This window comes from Ischnura elegans, chromosome 1, assembly GCF_921293095.1.
Source record: "Ischnura elegans chromosome 1, ioIscEleg1.1, whole genome shotgun sequence".
NCBI lineage: Eukaryota > Metazoa > Arthropoda > Insecta > Odonata > Coenagrionidae > Ischnura > Ischnura elegans.
This window is the reverse complement of record NC_060246.1, coordinates 69,328,405-69,346,219: the sequence shown is the minus strand read 5'-3', so window position 1 is coordinate 69,346,219 and position 17,815 is coordinate 69,328,405. Positions and strand designations below refer to the sequence as shown.

The 17,815-nt window shown below is 40.7% G+C and overlaps 1 protein-coding gene across 3 annotated transcripts in view; it reads left to right on the top strand.

Annotated features, from left to right (window-relative positions):
• Positions 1-17,815, top strand: part of LOC124162954 (puratrophin-1) — a 1,076,650-nt gene that overhangs the window by 956,216 nt on the left and 102,619 nt on the right. For all 3 annotated transcript variants that reach the window (XM_046539729.1, XM_046539737.1, XM_046539745.1), the window contains one exon: positions 10,412-10,534. In XM_046539729.1, the coding sequence (XP_046395685.1) occupies positions 10,412-10,534 (123 nt within the window). The remainder of the gene's footprint in view (positions 1-10,411; positions 10,535-17,815) is intronic.

The window sequence follows — 17,815 nt, the reverse complement described above, 5'->3', positions numbered from 1 at the left end:
GTGTCGGGTTGGTTTCCAACATGGAACAGCGGGAGGTCTGCGGCGAAGTCTGCGCGAAGTGGAACAGGTGTCTCTTTATGCAAGTTTTTGTGCGCGACTTCCCGCATTCGCGCGGGCAGCTTTCTTCGCTGCCCTTTCGATTTCCATGCGCCGCCGCGCCGGTCCCATTGTTGTTGTTGTGCCTCGACCTGCTCCTCTGTGCATATTTAGTTTTTGTATTGATCATATAGTAGCGGTAAATAACGGTTTCTTCTAGACTTTACCGTATAGCAATTGTTTTTGTGCCCTTTATATGGTAGATAGGAATACATTTTCCCATCGCCTGATATTTTGAAAATGGGTGAAAGTGCTTTGACTATGAAGTGCTGAGGAGTTGCTTTAAACTCAAACAATCCGAGTCTTAATGCAACGGCTGTTTTGTCACTTCATTTTCCATGCCATTGTTTCTTTACACAATAGAAATGAAATCATGTTTAAATTTTACCGTCATTCTATCACTTACTTTCTTTTATAACCTCACAGTTAACTCAGATCATCTGGAAGAATTAATCATCATCTTTTATTTATCTAGATAAACATTTGTATGTACTATTTATTTCTTTAAGGCTCGTGCAAACCTTATGTCTTCTTTTATTGACCGAGGGTATGAATCAATTGGTTTGTTCATTTTTTTAGGTCAGATTTTGAAATGAATTACATTTCGTCGTGATATCAGTTTTTCGCCATTTTACTTATTAAATAATCCTGCATGGATTTCAATTGACATGAAAGTCCTCATCCAATATGCATCATTTACCAATTACCTTTGCACAACAGTCATATATAGGTCTTGGCCTCTCCTATACGTCATTATTCTCCAAGAATAAATATAAATTGGAGCGAGTGCTGTATTGAGTTCATGTGGCGCTACTTCTTTCGCCTGATTAAGAAACCTCCGTCCCCCGCTGCGAGTTGGATTCGCGAGCTCTGAAGCCCCACCCAATAAAAATCATGAGCTATCTGGAATGAATTGCGAGCCAGAGCGAAATAAAATGACTGGAATTGTGGAGCATGCGCAAATTGTTAGTTACCGGCGAATTGATAAAGAGATTGGTGTTCGTGGGCGTTCTCCTCGAGAATTTGCGAATCGCTGGTAATGATAGAGAATCCGCGAGTTCTGCGAGAAAATACCTGCTGCTGCTCATGCTATTTCCTTTGCTCTAGTTTATACGTGAGAGGGAAAAGAGATTTAAATCTCGTCGGCAGCAGTCGGTAGTCTTGTTCAACGGTTGAAGTATTCAAAGTTATAATTAACCGTCGTCGATTGCTTTGACTATTTCGTAGAGCGAGGCATTGTCACCGACTATCGCCTTAGTAAGGATAACCGTTTCTGAATTCTCTGCGATGGAATAGCTGCACTCAATGGAGCCAAAAATTTGCTTGAACATCCCACCATCTCACGAAGGTCTTTCCAGCGTGGCGCTGCATTTTTCTTCGTGAAAAATTAAGGCATTAAGGCAAGACTTGTATAGGTATTTTTACCTTGCCTCACGTAGAAGTGATTGTATCTCAATGTTTCTGTGATTAATTTCTTCATTGTTTTACCACAGCATGTATCCTTCAAGTAACAATTTCTTCAAATTATAGTTATTCATATTTTTTCATTGTCGCATTATTTTAAATTGTATATCTTCATATTCCCTAAAATCCTTATGCTGAGAACCTTACTAATGTGGCCGGTGTGGCTAAAGCTGATCTAATGTGCAGTACAGGACGATCTTCGTTCCGTTTTTTTAAGTTCACTGGCCCATTTTCGATCAAATATCGGTCACTTCGACAGTGGGGGTCATCGCAAAGTATAAAATATCCACGTAAGTGGACTATAGTACGTCATCTAAAATCGATAATCATTGTAGACCTTCGGCAATGTTTAAACGTAGACAATCGCTGTGAAGCTCCTGTAACACGAATCGCTTGAATGGAATAAGCCTACCTTTAAGTGGTCAGCATCTGCATTAATGTGCCGTAAAAGTGGGCGGGGCAAGACTTTGGAGTCGCTTCCAAGGTTCTCGTCTCACTACTTCCAAGTCTGCGTCCCTGACACGGCGATGACCGGGCCAGTTGTTTCGACACCCGTTTGGCTTATGCACTGCGTTCAACGAGGACAATATCGCCACATGCCCACTCTTCGGAGAATCTCGCGTTTCTCCCTAGCTTTATCATATCAGTGTAACGCACTGTGGAGAGTGAAGGTGGTATTTACACTTCGCGTTTTTTTGTCCCGTTTGTTGATTTCTGTTTGTGAATTCTCATGTCATCTTCCGACGACTCGATTTCCATTATTCAATCATTGAGCGCATCGTCCGCGCTTTCGAGGATCGTGAGGATGGCTGAAGAGGATGGTTAGCCATCCCAGCGAGATTTCGATTGAACTGGGCCAACACATGATTATTCATTAATGAGGACGTTTTGTGGGCAAAAAACATCGGGGATTTGCATAAAATCCCGTTTTATCCTGTGCATGATCAATTAATTCCGGTAGACGTGCCTACGTATCTCCTTTCACCCTTGTAATTTAAGAGTGAAATAACGTTAATTAGAAGATGTTAGTCGCTATTTCCCAGGGTATTAGGTTCATAAGGGCCTCGCTTATTTCTAAATGATAATTTCTGCAATATACATAACGTGGTATCTCCCTAGATGCTACCCTTTTAGATGTTCCTTCAATGTAGCAACTTCATGAAAATACTATCGTATTTAGAACATCTATCATACGTTCTTTGTCCGCACATTCTCCGTCTAGTATAGTTTATAAATTTTAATGCTCCTAATTATATTCTTTTTTGTCTTAAATGTGATATTTTCGTTCATAAGTTTCTGATATATTATTCAGTACCAATTGCATCACAAAGATTTATATTTTTAAGGACCCCATTGTTTGACTGCAGGAATATTAAATGAATGTTGTGGAAGCCCTATTGCTACTTGTAGTCACTGAACATATCCGGAAAATGAAGCAAAATAATTTCAAGTCAATCTTATGTAATATTTTGAAATATCAACAAGAAGGTAGTGTATTTGAAGGAATTAAATTCGGTTGCATAAAAATATAAAAATTTCAAGGGTTTTAGTTCTGTTAACAATTTATCACATTAGCCTCTTTAAAATGTGCCATTCACCATTTTTTGTAGCAATCCACTGACTCTATTCGATTGTTGCATTTCTCGAGTTTTTTTTTCACAAGTACAGCATTATAGCATTGAGGTCTTCAGCGGAATAATAATTTCTATTGTCTTTTTCCACACCGAGGATACCTACTCGGCTGATAATGAACTTATTGAATGTCAACGTGCGTTCGTAAGCATAACGTGAACATTGTATAGGAGTGGTGCACTAAAAGCGAGGGTTCCGATCAGTTGATTGGGCTGCGTAGATGTGCGAACGGGTTCAAACAAGAGGTGGGTCGGGGAAACCATGGTAACGCTTTGTTGACTGTGATGATTGACGAGATGGCGTTAAATTGAAATGGGATGAAACGCGCCGCGAGATAGGCGGTCGCTCACTTTTCGTGAGATTTAATTGCCCGCGCGGTGGCATTTACGGAGGAGCTGTTATTTGAAGTCGTGATGGAGAAAGGATGGCGGAAAATGTACAAGAGTGACTCGAGGAAATGATAGCAAGCAATTCGGTGGTTTGAATGTCCACGTTTGGCTTCACGCACGGAAATCTTTTCTCTCTGAGAAGAAAGGGCGGCTTCCCATAGCGGCTCTGGGAGGGAGGGAAGGGGCAGAAATGTTTACGATTCAAAAATAGCAACCATTACGTTTTTTACTTTCGGTGTTAAAATCAGGATCATTAGAACCTTGGACTCAACCCATGGTGCGGATTCTTTGGATGATGAATGAAATATAAGATAGGATTTATGAAAAACATTGAATTGAAGATGATGAGAGAAATAAACATTAAAAGATAATCGAAGACGGCCTCATTTACCTATCTTGTCATTTTTTCTGCCAATGCTTTGCCACATCAATTTGATGAATTTTTATGTATTTGCTAATTGTTAGAGTACGGGCTCCCTGGAGTTTAACAAAGTATCTTGGTGAGCCATACTATGGCACAGAAAACGGAGGTGGTGCTTACTGAGCCACTGTCGGAGAAATAATCCTGATTTTGTCGCTACATCAAGATGTACGTTTTTATTCAGAGATTTGGATTTCTCATTACTTCCTCGTTCATTTTGATCGATGGATAATTGGGTTGTTATTATTCGACTGAAAAATTGTTTCACCTTTTCCTTCGTCTGCTGTCACGCAAAGATGTTCGTGTTTTGATTTCTCTGGTAGTACATGCGTACATCCTTTGGCGTTACCATTCCGAACTTTCATTTTCTCGAATCGGATCGAAGAGACGTCAGCGTTGCAAACGAGCGTTCTTCCTATTGGACAGGACGTGTACGTGCAATGAGACAACAGGATGAAAGCGAAGTGAGGTGTTGATCGATCTGTTTTCTCCGAGTTTTTCAGCCATCAATGGTAACATCCTCATAAGGAATGCATGTTTCGTGTTTCAATTGCTCCCTCACCACAGTTCTCCTGTTCAAGCTGTGGCATTTCAACCAATTAACAATTCTAAAAAGTCATTAACTCATTTTTATACCTTTAAATCTTTGAAGGACGCATATTTTTCCGTCATTGATGTTTGCGGTGGACAGACTCCCAAGGCACTGGAGATATTTCATTCCACGAACGAGTGTTACTTCTGGGGAATTAACTTTCCATTGCATGTAAAACAAAAATCGGTGGTTGTATGAGTTTCTGATTGCTTTAATATGGACAGGGTAACAAATCTTTCTTTCGTAATGCTATCGTATTCGACGGTTGCAATTTTTTGGCAGGTAATAGTTTCTCATGGCTATTATCTCGAACCGGTCATTTATTTCGGCATGGTGTGTGACGATAGTGCTTACGGAAAAATAATTAACTATGAAAGACATGGCTCAATTTTTCCCTCGTTATTAATTGCTCTGTTTCTGGGTGAATGATTTTCTCAGTGCTAGGTTTGTAGAAGTGTTTAAAAAAACTCGAAATCTATGAGACCATAGTAGTTATATTTGCATGTATATTAAAGGTGATTTACATGAATGAAGGCAATTTCTAATGCCAACAAGATATTAATCTGGCGATTGAAATTAGATCAGCAGGATGTCCCTGCAATTTCAGCGTGTTCCAAAGCGCCGAATAGTGTAGTCTTCAATTAAACTGCAAACACCCAACCCTACCGTAAATTATCAGAGCTAAATACGCCAATAGTATATAAAATTGAATTGAATGAGCGTGGGTTTTAATTCTTAGATAATGAATGAATGACCCTCACGCATTAAGTGGTTTCACTTCGCCTGTGCGTCGAGGCAAATTGTTTCGTGTTATTTACGGAGTTGGAGGTGCTACTATATTTTAATATCATGGCTTGGTCTCAGACTGTGGATGTTGAATATGGGGTTTGGATTGCCACCTCAGTGGAGTGTTCCTACGAAGGAATTTATAATTGGTTTTATCTCTTCTGAGAAGAACCGTCATCATCTGTCACTTTGTCCTGAGTTTCATTCAGCGAAACGGTTAGACGTCACTCACTCTTAGTGACTCATATCGAAGTTTGGTTTGGATAGGTGAGGATATAAATCATCCCATACTATGTTAATGCCGTTTAATAGAACATATTCATGGTCATTTCCTTTCCCTGAGCCACCTAGAATTTCGAGGATTTTCGTTTAGGGTTTCTGAAGGCTTCACCCAGGATTAGAAGACCGAACCTTTCGGTCCACAACCCAACGCTGAGCCCCCATGTTCCCCTTAAAGTTAATAAAAGAGTATTAATATATTTTTTTATAAATGCGCTAAGTTAGAAGCGCACTGATCGAAACAAAATCGGTCAAACTTTGTGAAGTACATCTCTGCGCCGTTTTCTGGCTGAGCACCTTCTGATGTTTAGTTCCAGGGAACAAATTCACCTGCTTTTCGACATCGGTAAGATGAGCCAGTCTTGGACCCATCCAAAATTCTTCCCCACCTTTTCTCCTCGCCTCCCCCCCTACCTCCCCTCAACGACCGTCGGCTCCGAGAAAAGCGTATTGGTGATTTTTTTCGGATGCAGTCTCGGAGGCGAGTAGTAGGGAGGGGGTGCCAAAGTAGAAAAAGAGGGTCATCGCTCTAACTGGGCCACGGGAGCAACATGCCTACCCCTCCCCCCTCTACTTCATCACACACACACATCAAAATTCTCACACACATGGGATATGGCGCAATTTTGTTTTCATTCGGCCATTTTCCTCTTGTCATTCACTCCCATTCAGTTCCGCTCATTTTGTTAGGCCTCTTTTCATCCTCAATGCGCACAGCTCGTGACTCCCTTTCCCAGGAACCGTGGGCGGATGTCATTGCCATGGTGTCGTGTTCTGTCGAAGATGCTGTATTCTTTCCGTTATTATCGCGGCCGGCGGGTCTCCTCAGTTCATGTCTTGTTTTTACTCTTTCACTTCTAAAAACTGCATGCCTAATTTCTTTATTAAATTCTTACCCCCACGGGATTAGCAAAATAATTTATAACTTCTTTAACGATAAAAACCATAACGTCCTTTTAGGGGTAAATGTCACGTATTTTTTTCCACATTACCATTTGAGGTTTTGCTTTGTATTACATTATTGAAGTGTTTCCATTGCGATTAAAATATTTTTAACAGGGTTTCAGAAACGTACGTTAAAGAAAGGTGCAACTTAAAAAAAAAATTACTATTGGAGTGGCATTGTTGGGACTTTTCTATTTTTTTCGTTTGGCTAATTACCGCTCCTTCGATTTTTAAAAATATTTTTGTTTCGTAAAATTTTTAGTCCTCATGATTCTCACCAGGCCACGCTATTTATATTAATCAACTCTGCTTTATAACATTATCACATGCAATGAAATAATAATAGTTTATAATCATGCAGTTAATGATTATGGTATGTTTTTGGGTGGATACAACCGGAGTAGATTAGCACGCATGTTTATCACTGGTTTTTCGATTGTTTCTTCTCCATTCCCGGTGCGAATAGTAAGTGTATCTTTCATTTCTCAGACGTTTGCGACTGCTTCGGCTTTTTTTATTTTCATACCCTCTCCTTCTCCAACATGTATGGATAATTTTTTTGCACACGGTGGCTACGCAGAAACAAGATGCTAATACATTCTAAATCCGGATGGAAGCATCGTTCAAAGTAGATCTCTTCCAATTATGCTGCCCTTTAGGGAATTACGGTCGACGAGATGAGTCGGCAATTGCTCCACCCGGGATGGAGGAAAATTGTATGTTTGTTTTAGGGCCTGCGCGTGCCGTTAAGTCCTAGGTGTCTTTAATCTCGGAATCTCTCTCTCCCTCTTTTGCCCTTACATTTCTCGACCTCCTTTGGATTATAGTCCGTTTCTCAATTCCCATAATTGCCCAGATTGCACCGGTTGATTTCTGGCCGAAGAAAGTTGAGACCTTTAGAGGAAAGGGAAAAACGAGACGCCTATTCGGGCTCCATTTTTCGGCGTGTCGACAGATAAAAACATTTATCACGTTGAGATTAGAATACATATTCTCTGTTTTTTTACTACCGATGGATTTAATTCGAATGCATCAAAAGATAAATCCTTTAGGGAGCAACTTTGTTTTTGTCTTGACTTGGTAGTATACAGACAATGAAGTGAATTATGTGGTTATTCACAGATTAGACTCCTCATAGATCATGAAAACGACTATAGAAGCCATATGGTCTTATAGGACTGTCGAAAAATATTGGCATCTTCCCTTATATTAACCATAATTAAAAAGACGGTTAAGCTTTGCTCATTTATTACCTGCGTTAAGTCGAGTTACACCGCATTGAGTTTTTGCCTGTTAGAGTGGCTACTCTTTTCTCCAATCCGGAACTCCGAAGTCACACCAGGTTACGTCAAGTTATTGTGGACGAGGACTAGAAAGTTTTTATTTATTTGAACGCGGGGTGCTCACAGGTTCGCGGCAGCAGGATGTATGTTCAGATTCAAACGTCTCATGCATTTACGCCGATGCCTCATTCTTTCGCGGAAGGCTCTTATTTCTTATAGCTGCGTTCAATTTTTTGCGAGGAGGCTTTAGACATTCCCGTTTTTCCTCCCAGCCGATGACCTGCTTAAAATTCTTCTTTTACCTTGCCGAGAGTGCGTGTCTTTCAATGCGATTGGCGATGCATATTCGCGGTGAAAAGTCCGCATCGTCTGTCAATTAGAATCGAGCCTTCACGATAGATGGCTTCTTAGCACGGAGCTCGTTTTGCGAGCCTCGGGTGTCGGGATGAATTCCATCCTCGGTTTTAAATCCCTGCCTCGCTTTATTTCCAGGGTGTCGAGTAAAATGCGACCTAAGGATCTCATTACTCGGAGAATTGAGTTTCAAGTAGGGCGAGTCATGGCCGATATATTTCATTCGCTGTAGAAATCAGTGTCGGATAAGTGGGGAAACATTCATGTCAGCCGTGGCTGTATTTGCATAGGTTTTATCGCTGAACCACATTCTCCGGCTACCGCAATTGCATTGAGCACGGAGTGGTAGAACGTGGTAGGAGAAGCTGAAATGCTATATTAATAGATGATATTCAATTTTATCATCGTCAATTACCCTCTTATTACCCTCTTTTAGAGTGAATATATACCCTCTTTAGACATTATACTGTATGTCGTCGATAGTGATTTAGAAATACGTGGTGAACGAAGGACAGTAATTCTGACGTAGATCTCTTCGTTTAGGAAATTTTAATTGTGTATTTTTCATGTTAAATGTACAAGTTCATAGGATGGGTCAAATAATCTTCCTAATTGTAAACCATGCGTCATAACATAAAGTAATTCAAGTTCTCTTGTTTTTTACATTTATCGTGTATGAAGTGTCTATTTCGAAATCCAAAAAGTTTATATTGATCATGCATATAGTGATTAAAGTTATAACTTCGCGACAGCTCATTCGACTACGCGCTGCATAATTTCTATTTTAATCCAACTGCTGAATAGGCAGCAGTTTCTCGGGCAATTTTTTAAGTTTCGGGAACTTATGGGAAGGGACTTTTTTCACAATTGGTGGGTGTGATCTATTTCGTTGCACATTCACCTACGGCATCTCCGACGTAACAAAAATTTGTGCGTCAAAAATATTTTTTGACGACTTATTGTTTCGCTCTCGTGAGGAAAGGGTTTATTGGCCCGACCACTTCCGTCCTTCAGCTCCTCGACAACGCCTCTGCTTATCTCTCTTCGACTAAGGTGTGCGATTTTCCGCCGTCGATATGGCTGGCCAAAGACATTCCCTTTTGTCACCTGAAGGAGACTTCGGTTTTTTTCGCTCTTTTACGTACCTTTTGTCATCCGGACACACCCATGACCTGCACAGATACACAGCTCTTACATCAGCACATTTTTTTGCCTAACACATTATTCCGTCGTCCGCGGGGATGAGAAGGGGGCGGGGTCCTCTGCTTTTGTATCTCCGCCTCTCCTCAAGGCGACATTGTGAAAGGCGTTGTCTTCCCTTCTCAGCTCCAGCTCCTCCCGATAGGAGGCAGTCATGTCGCCCCATTGTTGCCCTCTAAAGGCGAGCGGGCCCAGGTGGTTGGTCTTTTCCACCCTTCCACCCCCTCGTTCCTCCCACGCCCTCCGGATAACCGTCCTCAGCCACCGGAAGTGGAGCGTCCTAGGGATGGTCCGGGGAAAGGAGGGCGAATCCCTTCGGCACCCGTTATAAATTTTTCGCTGTAATTTCTCTTTTTATCTGCAAAGCCTTTTCCTACTCTCAGGACCTGGGCTATGGGAGTGAGGGATGAGCACCCATACTATGGGTAGAAGCTTTAATAATCGTCACCCATGAATTTCAATCAAAGAATATTCAGAGCAATTGGTTCATTATCGGGTGCCTTATGGATGATGACAACCTAGCTGACACCGGAATTAAGATTGTTTGGGTAGCGATTTTTATTTACCTTTTTACCAACTACAATAGTGAGCTTCTGAGTGTGAGAATGCACATTTTCAAGTGTTCGAGGTTTTTATGTCTCCTTTAGAGCTCTCCTGTACTGTTGACGTTTCTTTCAAACTTCTGTGAATTGTCTTTCTGTTGCAATCGCTTTTTCCTTAGTGAGGTTAGAAACTACATACTCCATCGCGCAATTTATTTGTACACGCTCCGCATATGTCGGACAAGTGTAGCTACATATGTAATAACTCTATATTTATTGTTTTCGGGTGAGGGTATAGATTCATAGATTCGATTAATATACAAATATTACACGTGAAAACTCGAATGTTAAATTTTATTTAGGTAATAACTAATCTAACGCAATCCAAGCAGTCGAATAACGACGGTTCTCTATTCTCGCCATTGCAGGTTCTTTCTTGGCTGAGCCAGAAGGGTGAAGCTACGCTGAAGCGACACGCTCAACTTGCCACCGATCTGCACGCCTTCAAGCGGCAGGAACAAGAATTTGAGAAGTTCTACTTCATCTCCATGGTAAGTGATCTATACTCATCTTTTATTATTTTCCAGCGAGAAAATTATGGTTTCCAACGGTGAAATTTCGCCAAAACCCAACGGACGCGGTGAAAAACCGAAGGGAATGCAGATATCATTTTCATCTTGTATGAAAACGTTTGTTAAGAGTACAGGCGAATGCCATTGAAGCTGGTTGTGCGATTTCTTTTCTAACGATAACCCAAAAATAAATGTTGGGTTGGACTCAGGCGGCCAAATCTCCCTTAATGTGTGCCTAGATATTTTTTTCCTCTTGCAGGTGTATTATTAATACCTACCGCCTCACGCCTATTGAGGCGGCTTGTGGGGTAGTATATAGACGTAAATATTTGCTGCCTTTCGTGCATTACCCAGGTGATTCCTACATCATCTTCTTTGTGGTCTTCTTGTTCGAAAAATCGATAACTTTTTCTGAATTCTAAAGGGATTGGGTCTCATTTTAATATTCCCCTCTCACATTTAATGTAATCGCACATTCTTAAATTATATTTTAGGGCCGTTGGTACGCATTCTTTATTCCCAATCGCGTAAACATAAACCTTACGTGATATTACGAATTATCGCTGCCTACGTCCTTTCATAACTTCCCTCCTCATGGATCCTCCACAGTCGTCCAGCTTTCTATTGGTTCCCTCTGTCTCTGGCAGAGGACGGCACTTACGCGCCTCGCTCTGTTTGAGGGCTCTCGATGATAGCGAATGCGAATCTCCCGCTCTCTCCTCAAGGTTCGAGAACCGTGGAAAGAAACACCTTCCCGCGGACTAGTGCTGCCGTCGGTGGCCCGACGGGAAAGTGGTGAACTTCATGGATTATGAGTTAGCTTGGTTGCATAGTTTCACGGGGAATGTTTTTCTCCCCATTTCAAAGGTGAGATGTATGCTTAACTTACCGAACTCACGGTGGCTGCCCGTAATTAGACTTTGGAATGCATATAATTAAATGAGAAAAATACATTTTGGGCCCTAATAATAGCTTATTTTGTGTATTTTTATGATCTGCGTTTTGGTGTCTTTGAGCGGACTTAAGTGGAAGAAATGGGTGGGTGTAGGTAAGGAGTAAAAGAATAACGGCAAATTTGAGTGAAAATAACGGTATACTTGCAAGTGATGTACAGAGAATTAATTGAGCTGATGTCAATGCTTGAGGTATTTTACAAATGAATTTCCACATGTCAAATGTTTTAATGTTCAAAGACCACGGAGCTTATTAAGACTTATTTTGCTTTGTCATACTTCTCGACGTAAATATGCTGTTTTTGATTGCTTCATACCCAAGGAAGAGAATAACAATTTATGTATAGTATATATTTGTATACGCATTCGTAAAATATGTAATATCATCTCTTATTTACGATATTTATCTCTAAATAATTTGATATCATTTTTCGTCATGACATTTTTCGTTCAACTTAAGTCTATTGGATATTTTCCTCATTTTTCCGTCTTTTTGATACTCACTTACCATTCCTGTGCTCAATTACCGGGGTGCGGTGGTATTTTAGCTTTTCTGAGTGATTTAGTGTAAAGCTATAATAATATCACATTAGTATTCTCATAATAGGGAAATCATATTGTTAATGGTAGTCTATTGCCCAAACCTTACATGACGTATGGGTTCGGTTTGTGGCCATAATTGGTGAGTACTGTTGTTATTGCTGAAGACTATCTAAATTATCCGATTTTCACGAGCGGATGAGTCTAACGGGAGCATTTCCACCCGTCGGAACATCTTATTTAAACACACTCTTTCCCGGAATGAGTTCAATTTCCGTGCTGTCCAGCAAGCGTGAAGGGTGACCTGCTCCTTGGGCCGCTGCACCCGCGATGCGCACCCGATTTTGCTTCTTCTTGAAGGGCTGCAATACTTCGGCCACCTTTCCGCACTCCAACCTCCCTTCCCCCTCAATACGAGTCACTCATGTTCTACCTCCAGTCATTTAGCAAACACGTTGATCAAGTAACAGGCCGTTAAAAACAATTGTAGTTTATGAATCTCAACTATATTGACTTCTTACATGCGCACTTATTATTAAAGATTATGTTTTATAATTTTGTTTATTTATGATGCATAAGATATAGTACCTGCCTATTCCGTCATCGTGACACAATTTAATTCGGCGGTCTTCCTCCATCAAAATTTAAATTTTCGATTTGCTACTTTTTGAGCCATCCCCATTTAATTCAGTCAGAATGATGTGATTTCCAATTTTCAGCAATGACTGCTACGATGGCATATTATCCCGACAGTAGAACCTTTACAGTCATTAAGTCCGAATGTGCGATACGCTTTATGAGGTCGACTTTGTGATGGTTAATGGTAATGATGGAGTAATTGATTGTTTCCTTCTCCTTGCCTTACTTTGATGACTACTAGTAATTAGAGTGGATGCTCTCATGCTGCTATTTAGCTTTTTTATTTCCTTCGCCTAGGTCGGGTCTCCCTTACTAGACACAGTAATTGTTTCGTTATTCCCGGCAGTCAGTGTGTGTTGCCCTTTACGCTCGACCCATCACTTCAATTGATTTCGTCTTTTCGTGGCGCTCCCAATTAGCTGTTGTCTTCTCAGTCTGCCTCTCGTAGTATCGTATTAATCCGGGCTGGAATTCAATATTGTTCTTGGATGACTGAGTTCTCTCAATGGGCTTGACACGAAGAACTAATTTAGATGATCACATCACAAAGATGAAAATGTGTGCACCGCAGGCTTGGATATCTTTTATTCAAAGTGTTCATTATTTGAAGGTTTATTTTGAGTCAACCATATTGATTTTAACAATAGGGTACTTTCCTTCATCAAAGAAAACGAAATGCATCGATATCTATTCGTTACCCACCATTATGGTTTTCATAATATACAAATTATTTGGTTTTAGAAATCCCAGTTTAAAGGAATGGCAATGGTCAATTTTAACCGCAATTTTGAAAATCGCCAGATTTGCGCTCATGCGATTCCACTCCACGTGACGTCACAGGGACCTAGTTTCTACTCGAGAGGATAGGAGTTTCACATCGTCTGAGATTACCAATGCATGGATGAGTCACAGAGCTAAGGGATACATCTCTTAATAATCACTTATTAAAATTGTCTGAGGTCGGAAAGTTTCCTTCGTATGATAAGGTAGTAATAATCCATATTTAAGTCAAGCGCTACCTGTTAGCAGGGTACTCTGCTACCTGCTAGCAGCCTGCGTCCTATCAGCGCTCAAGCCTCGCCTCAAGGCCACCTCACGGGTCGGCAGCGGGAACCAGAAATACGTCACACGGACTTTTCCCATCATTCCTACTTAGCCGTCGCGTTTTCGCGCGCTTGAAATTTTTCACTTTTCGTTTAAACGCGAAAAATAGATATCGTCATTCGAAAATCTAAATGCGTGAAATACGTACTCCAGGTGTAATAATCTTTTGATTTAGGCTATGAAAAAATAATAGGAAACCACCCTATTGAGTATTCCGTTATGTATTCTTCAATATGGTGGATAAAAACGTGAATGTAATAAAAATTTTGAAGTATTCATTCTTACCCGCGTAATAACTGTTCTTCCATCTATTCATCTCACACGTATTCCTGTAATTGAGGAAATATGAGATTATGACCTGAATTTGAATGCACGTATTTCATCGCTATAATGAGTCATATTTCTCACTTTTTATTGATATCACTGGCTACGTGTCATCGATTCCGGCATCTTTTAGTCCCATAATGCATGTTCGGAATGTGTCTTCCTATTAAAGAGAGCGTCTGACCAGTTGCGGTTCGTGGTGAGCTCCAATTTGAGTACTTAGCATGAGTTCACCTGAACCGCAAATCATGCCGACCACAGTTCAAAATATGAATTTTATTATTCGATACATCCTCGATATTCAAGTGTCGGTTTCTCGATATATATTTTCTTAGTTTGCTTAATATTCTTCGCGCAGCTTTAATCCGCCGCGGAAATTGATACTCGGATTTCAAATTATTATGTTTACCTATCAGCTCCTTTTCCGTTGTGTTCTGATGCGTGTGACTTTTTCATACTAAATTGTTTTTTTCTAACGATGCATGAACTGAGTTCTACTCATCTTACTACATTTGGCTTATTTTTAACGATCGTATATTTTATGAAAGGGAGTTTGTACTTACTTTCCCGAGTGTTACCCACGGCGTTTACCCTCCTTTCAAACCAACATCTCCATCACAATCAGTCCACCAGACCCACGCAGTACACCCTCGGCCCCTGCCGGGCTCATAAAGGGGCGATCGCTCTCACCCCCTTTGTTTCTCCTTAAATCCGAGAATGAATTTTACATTTTTAACATTCTCCCTCAGTTGCGTATCATTACAAATTTTAAATTTAATTGTGAATATTATATCATTAATTTCTATTGAGATCATTATTCATATTTGTAAATGGTTTCGGTTTGAATTAAAAAAGGATCATCTGACCATTCAACAAAGCTCAGAATGACCGCTGAGAAAATGCATTTTTGCCTTTATTCTAGCCTTCAAATATTTTGCTAGTTAGAAAATTAATTACACCAACAGATAGCATTGGCATGTATATCCAATCACCTCTTGATAATGACCTGGAAAGGTTGGAACCGGTCGAGTATTTTCATAAATATGTGTGGAATACAACAAAGTTTAATTTTAATTTATCTTGTTAAGATTCCATAAATTAACCCTACCAACCATTGATTTCATAACTCTGTTTGTTCTAAAATGTCAGTCGCCATTTTTCCTGCCGACCTCTTCGTGAAGGTACTTATATTTGAAAATAATTTTTTCGTCGGTACTGGTCCCGGCCCCCGAATTTTCCGCCGTGTGGATCCGTCCCCGGTCCCCTTAATTTTCTTCCCGCACTCCCCCGAGAGAACCCTTGCCGCTAAACGGGCGAGCGACCCTGTACAGCGTCTCGACGCACTCCCTCGACGACGGCGCGTGACAGCGGTGACGTGACTCAGCGTCGGCGTGCATCTGGAGGTGCTCGAGTGGGAGGCGGTCGTCGGGGGGGCTGGCGACACGTGCGCATTCACGATCCTTGCTCCCGCATACAATTGGGTCATGCCATTATTCCTGCGAAAAATTCGCGAAAAAGACTCGGGAACGGGCCATTACCCCTTGCGAAGTTGATCCCTCCCCCAATAGTGCCGGGTAAACTATGGGACTTGTAGGGATCTTTCGAGAGAAATCAAAACCTTTCGGCGCAGCTCTCTTTCTCGACGAAAAAGGGTCTTTTTTTCGATCTCGTTTGAGTGCGTATACTTCATTGGTCGCGTGCCTTGGCAACGGTGGTTCTGTAAGGTGCCCTTTAGCAGCGAATGAGGTTCCGCTTCGGGAGTTCAAAGGGACGCGGAGTAGAGTTAAAAATCCCTTGCTGAACCCTTATCGTTCTTGCTTTGATAAGTTTACCCCTATGCTGTTGCCCTGTAACAATGTCTTGTGAATCCACTTTTATTATCCTCGTATCGCTTACCATCGTGCAGTTTTTCCCGGTTGATTTCACTTTGAACCATTAGTCTTGAACACCTTCAGCGGATTGTTTTTGTTATTTCAACCATTTTTATATCTTATTTCTCATTTTTCGTGAAAATTTCATAATAATCGCTGGTAATAATATGGTAAGCGCTGTCATTTATTCAAATGAGGATTTAATCTTTTATTATTTGTGGTATCGTTTCATTTTAATTCATGTACTTATATATACTTCTTTTATTATCTCACAAAAGTATTTTCTCCGAATATTTAGATAAACCTTCCACTGTGTTAATTGCAACGGATACTATGATGTTTATAATTTATCCATACGCTCGTATCTGACGGAAAGACCGAAGCCTTGACTGTATCATTTCAATCAACATAGCTATAAATTTCTGGTTTTCTCGCTCAATATAAACTGCTGCATCAGCTAAAAATGTTTCGTGCATTTCTTTACACTAGGGCATTCAAGTGGAACACGTTTTTTTGCTGTGGGAATTATACGGTGGGAATGGAATGAAATTGTAAGATTGGCAAGTGTTCAAGGCGACCGACGTCTTTGAAAGCCAATCTCTTACAATTCATCATATGCATGAATTCCTCAACGCAGTTATGACGTTCCCCACATGATTTTATCTTTCCCTAACGTGCATATTCATTCTATATCCAAACTGTTATACGTAATTATATATACCCGCATTATTCTTGTGCTTTAGCATGATATTTTGTTGAGGAAATTCATATCATTTCTATCACCGTAATGTTTCCCAATTTAATTCAAATTTTCTTCAGTAATATGTTAGCTCATTCTTTATGGACTGCGTATTTATGCGATCAAATATTTTCTAAGTATTTGCCAATTTGTCTTTTTGGGCTGCTCCTATTACAAGCCTCAGTGATATGCATGTAAGATTAAGTATACGTGATATAACTATATGCAGTGCATGGCAAGTTCACGGCTCCAAAGGGGTCACCTGAATACCGTTCTATCCTCGATCGCCAGGTCGCCAGCCGCGCACACAAAAGAGCTCAGTGCTCACGTCTCCAGTGGTAAGCGCGATCGCACATTCGCGGTCCCACCTTAATTAAACCAAATGGGATTAATGGCGAGCTGAATATACAATTCAACGTCCTTGATTTCTCACCCCCATCCGTCGGATTCGATGCGCCAGCCTTTTTTTCTGCATATTCTTGTGACCTGCGCGACGTGGTCGCGGCGTCTCCCTTGCTTCTCTCCCATTCTTCCCGTTTAAGGATTGCGCCAAAGAAGCGATCGCCCTTTCTACGTGAGCCGATGTCCACGCGGCGATTGTCGCCATAAGCACAATCGTCCTTCTAATCCATAATGTCTCTCCTCATCCGGATACGGCTCGTCACGCCCACCAAATTTGTATTGTTTATCACATCCAGCGACCTCGCCGCGAGCCAAATACAAACCTATTTAGCTTAGGTTTATAGCTGTAGACAGGAGTGGAATTTGAGGAAGCCAGCTGAGATTGCCATACATAGGTCTTCCTTATTTTCTTTTGGTTTGATTTGATAGTGCATTTGGTATTGTGATGGCATGTATAATTTTCATTTTTAATCGTGCCATGACAATTAATGAAAACTTTAATGATTTTTTGAGGTCAATCAGTCCTTACATTTTATGATAAAATCTTCCTGGCGTAAGTCAGGAAGAGAGTCTCTTACCTGCCACAATATAATTAAACTAGATCCTTTTCCATGTTTCACCGTAATTTTATGGTGTCTTTCAAATATTAGTGGATATATATTTTCACTTCTTGTCTTTTTCGTTAAAT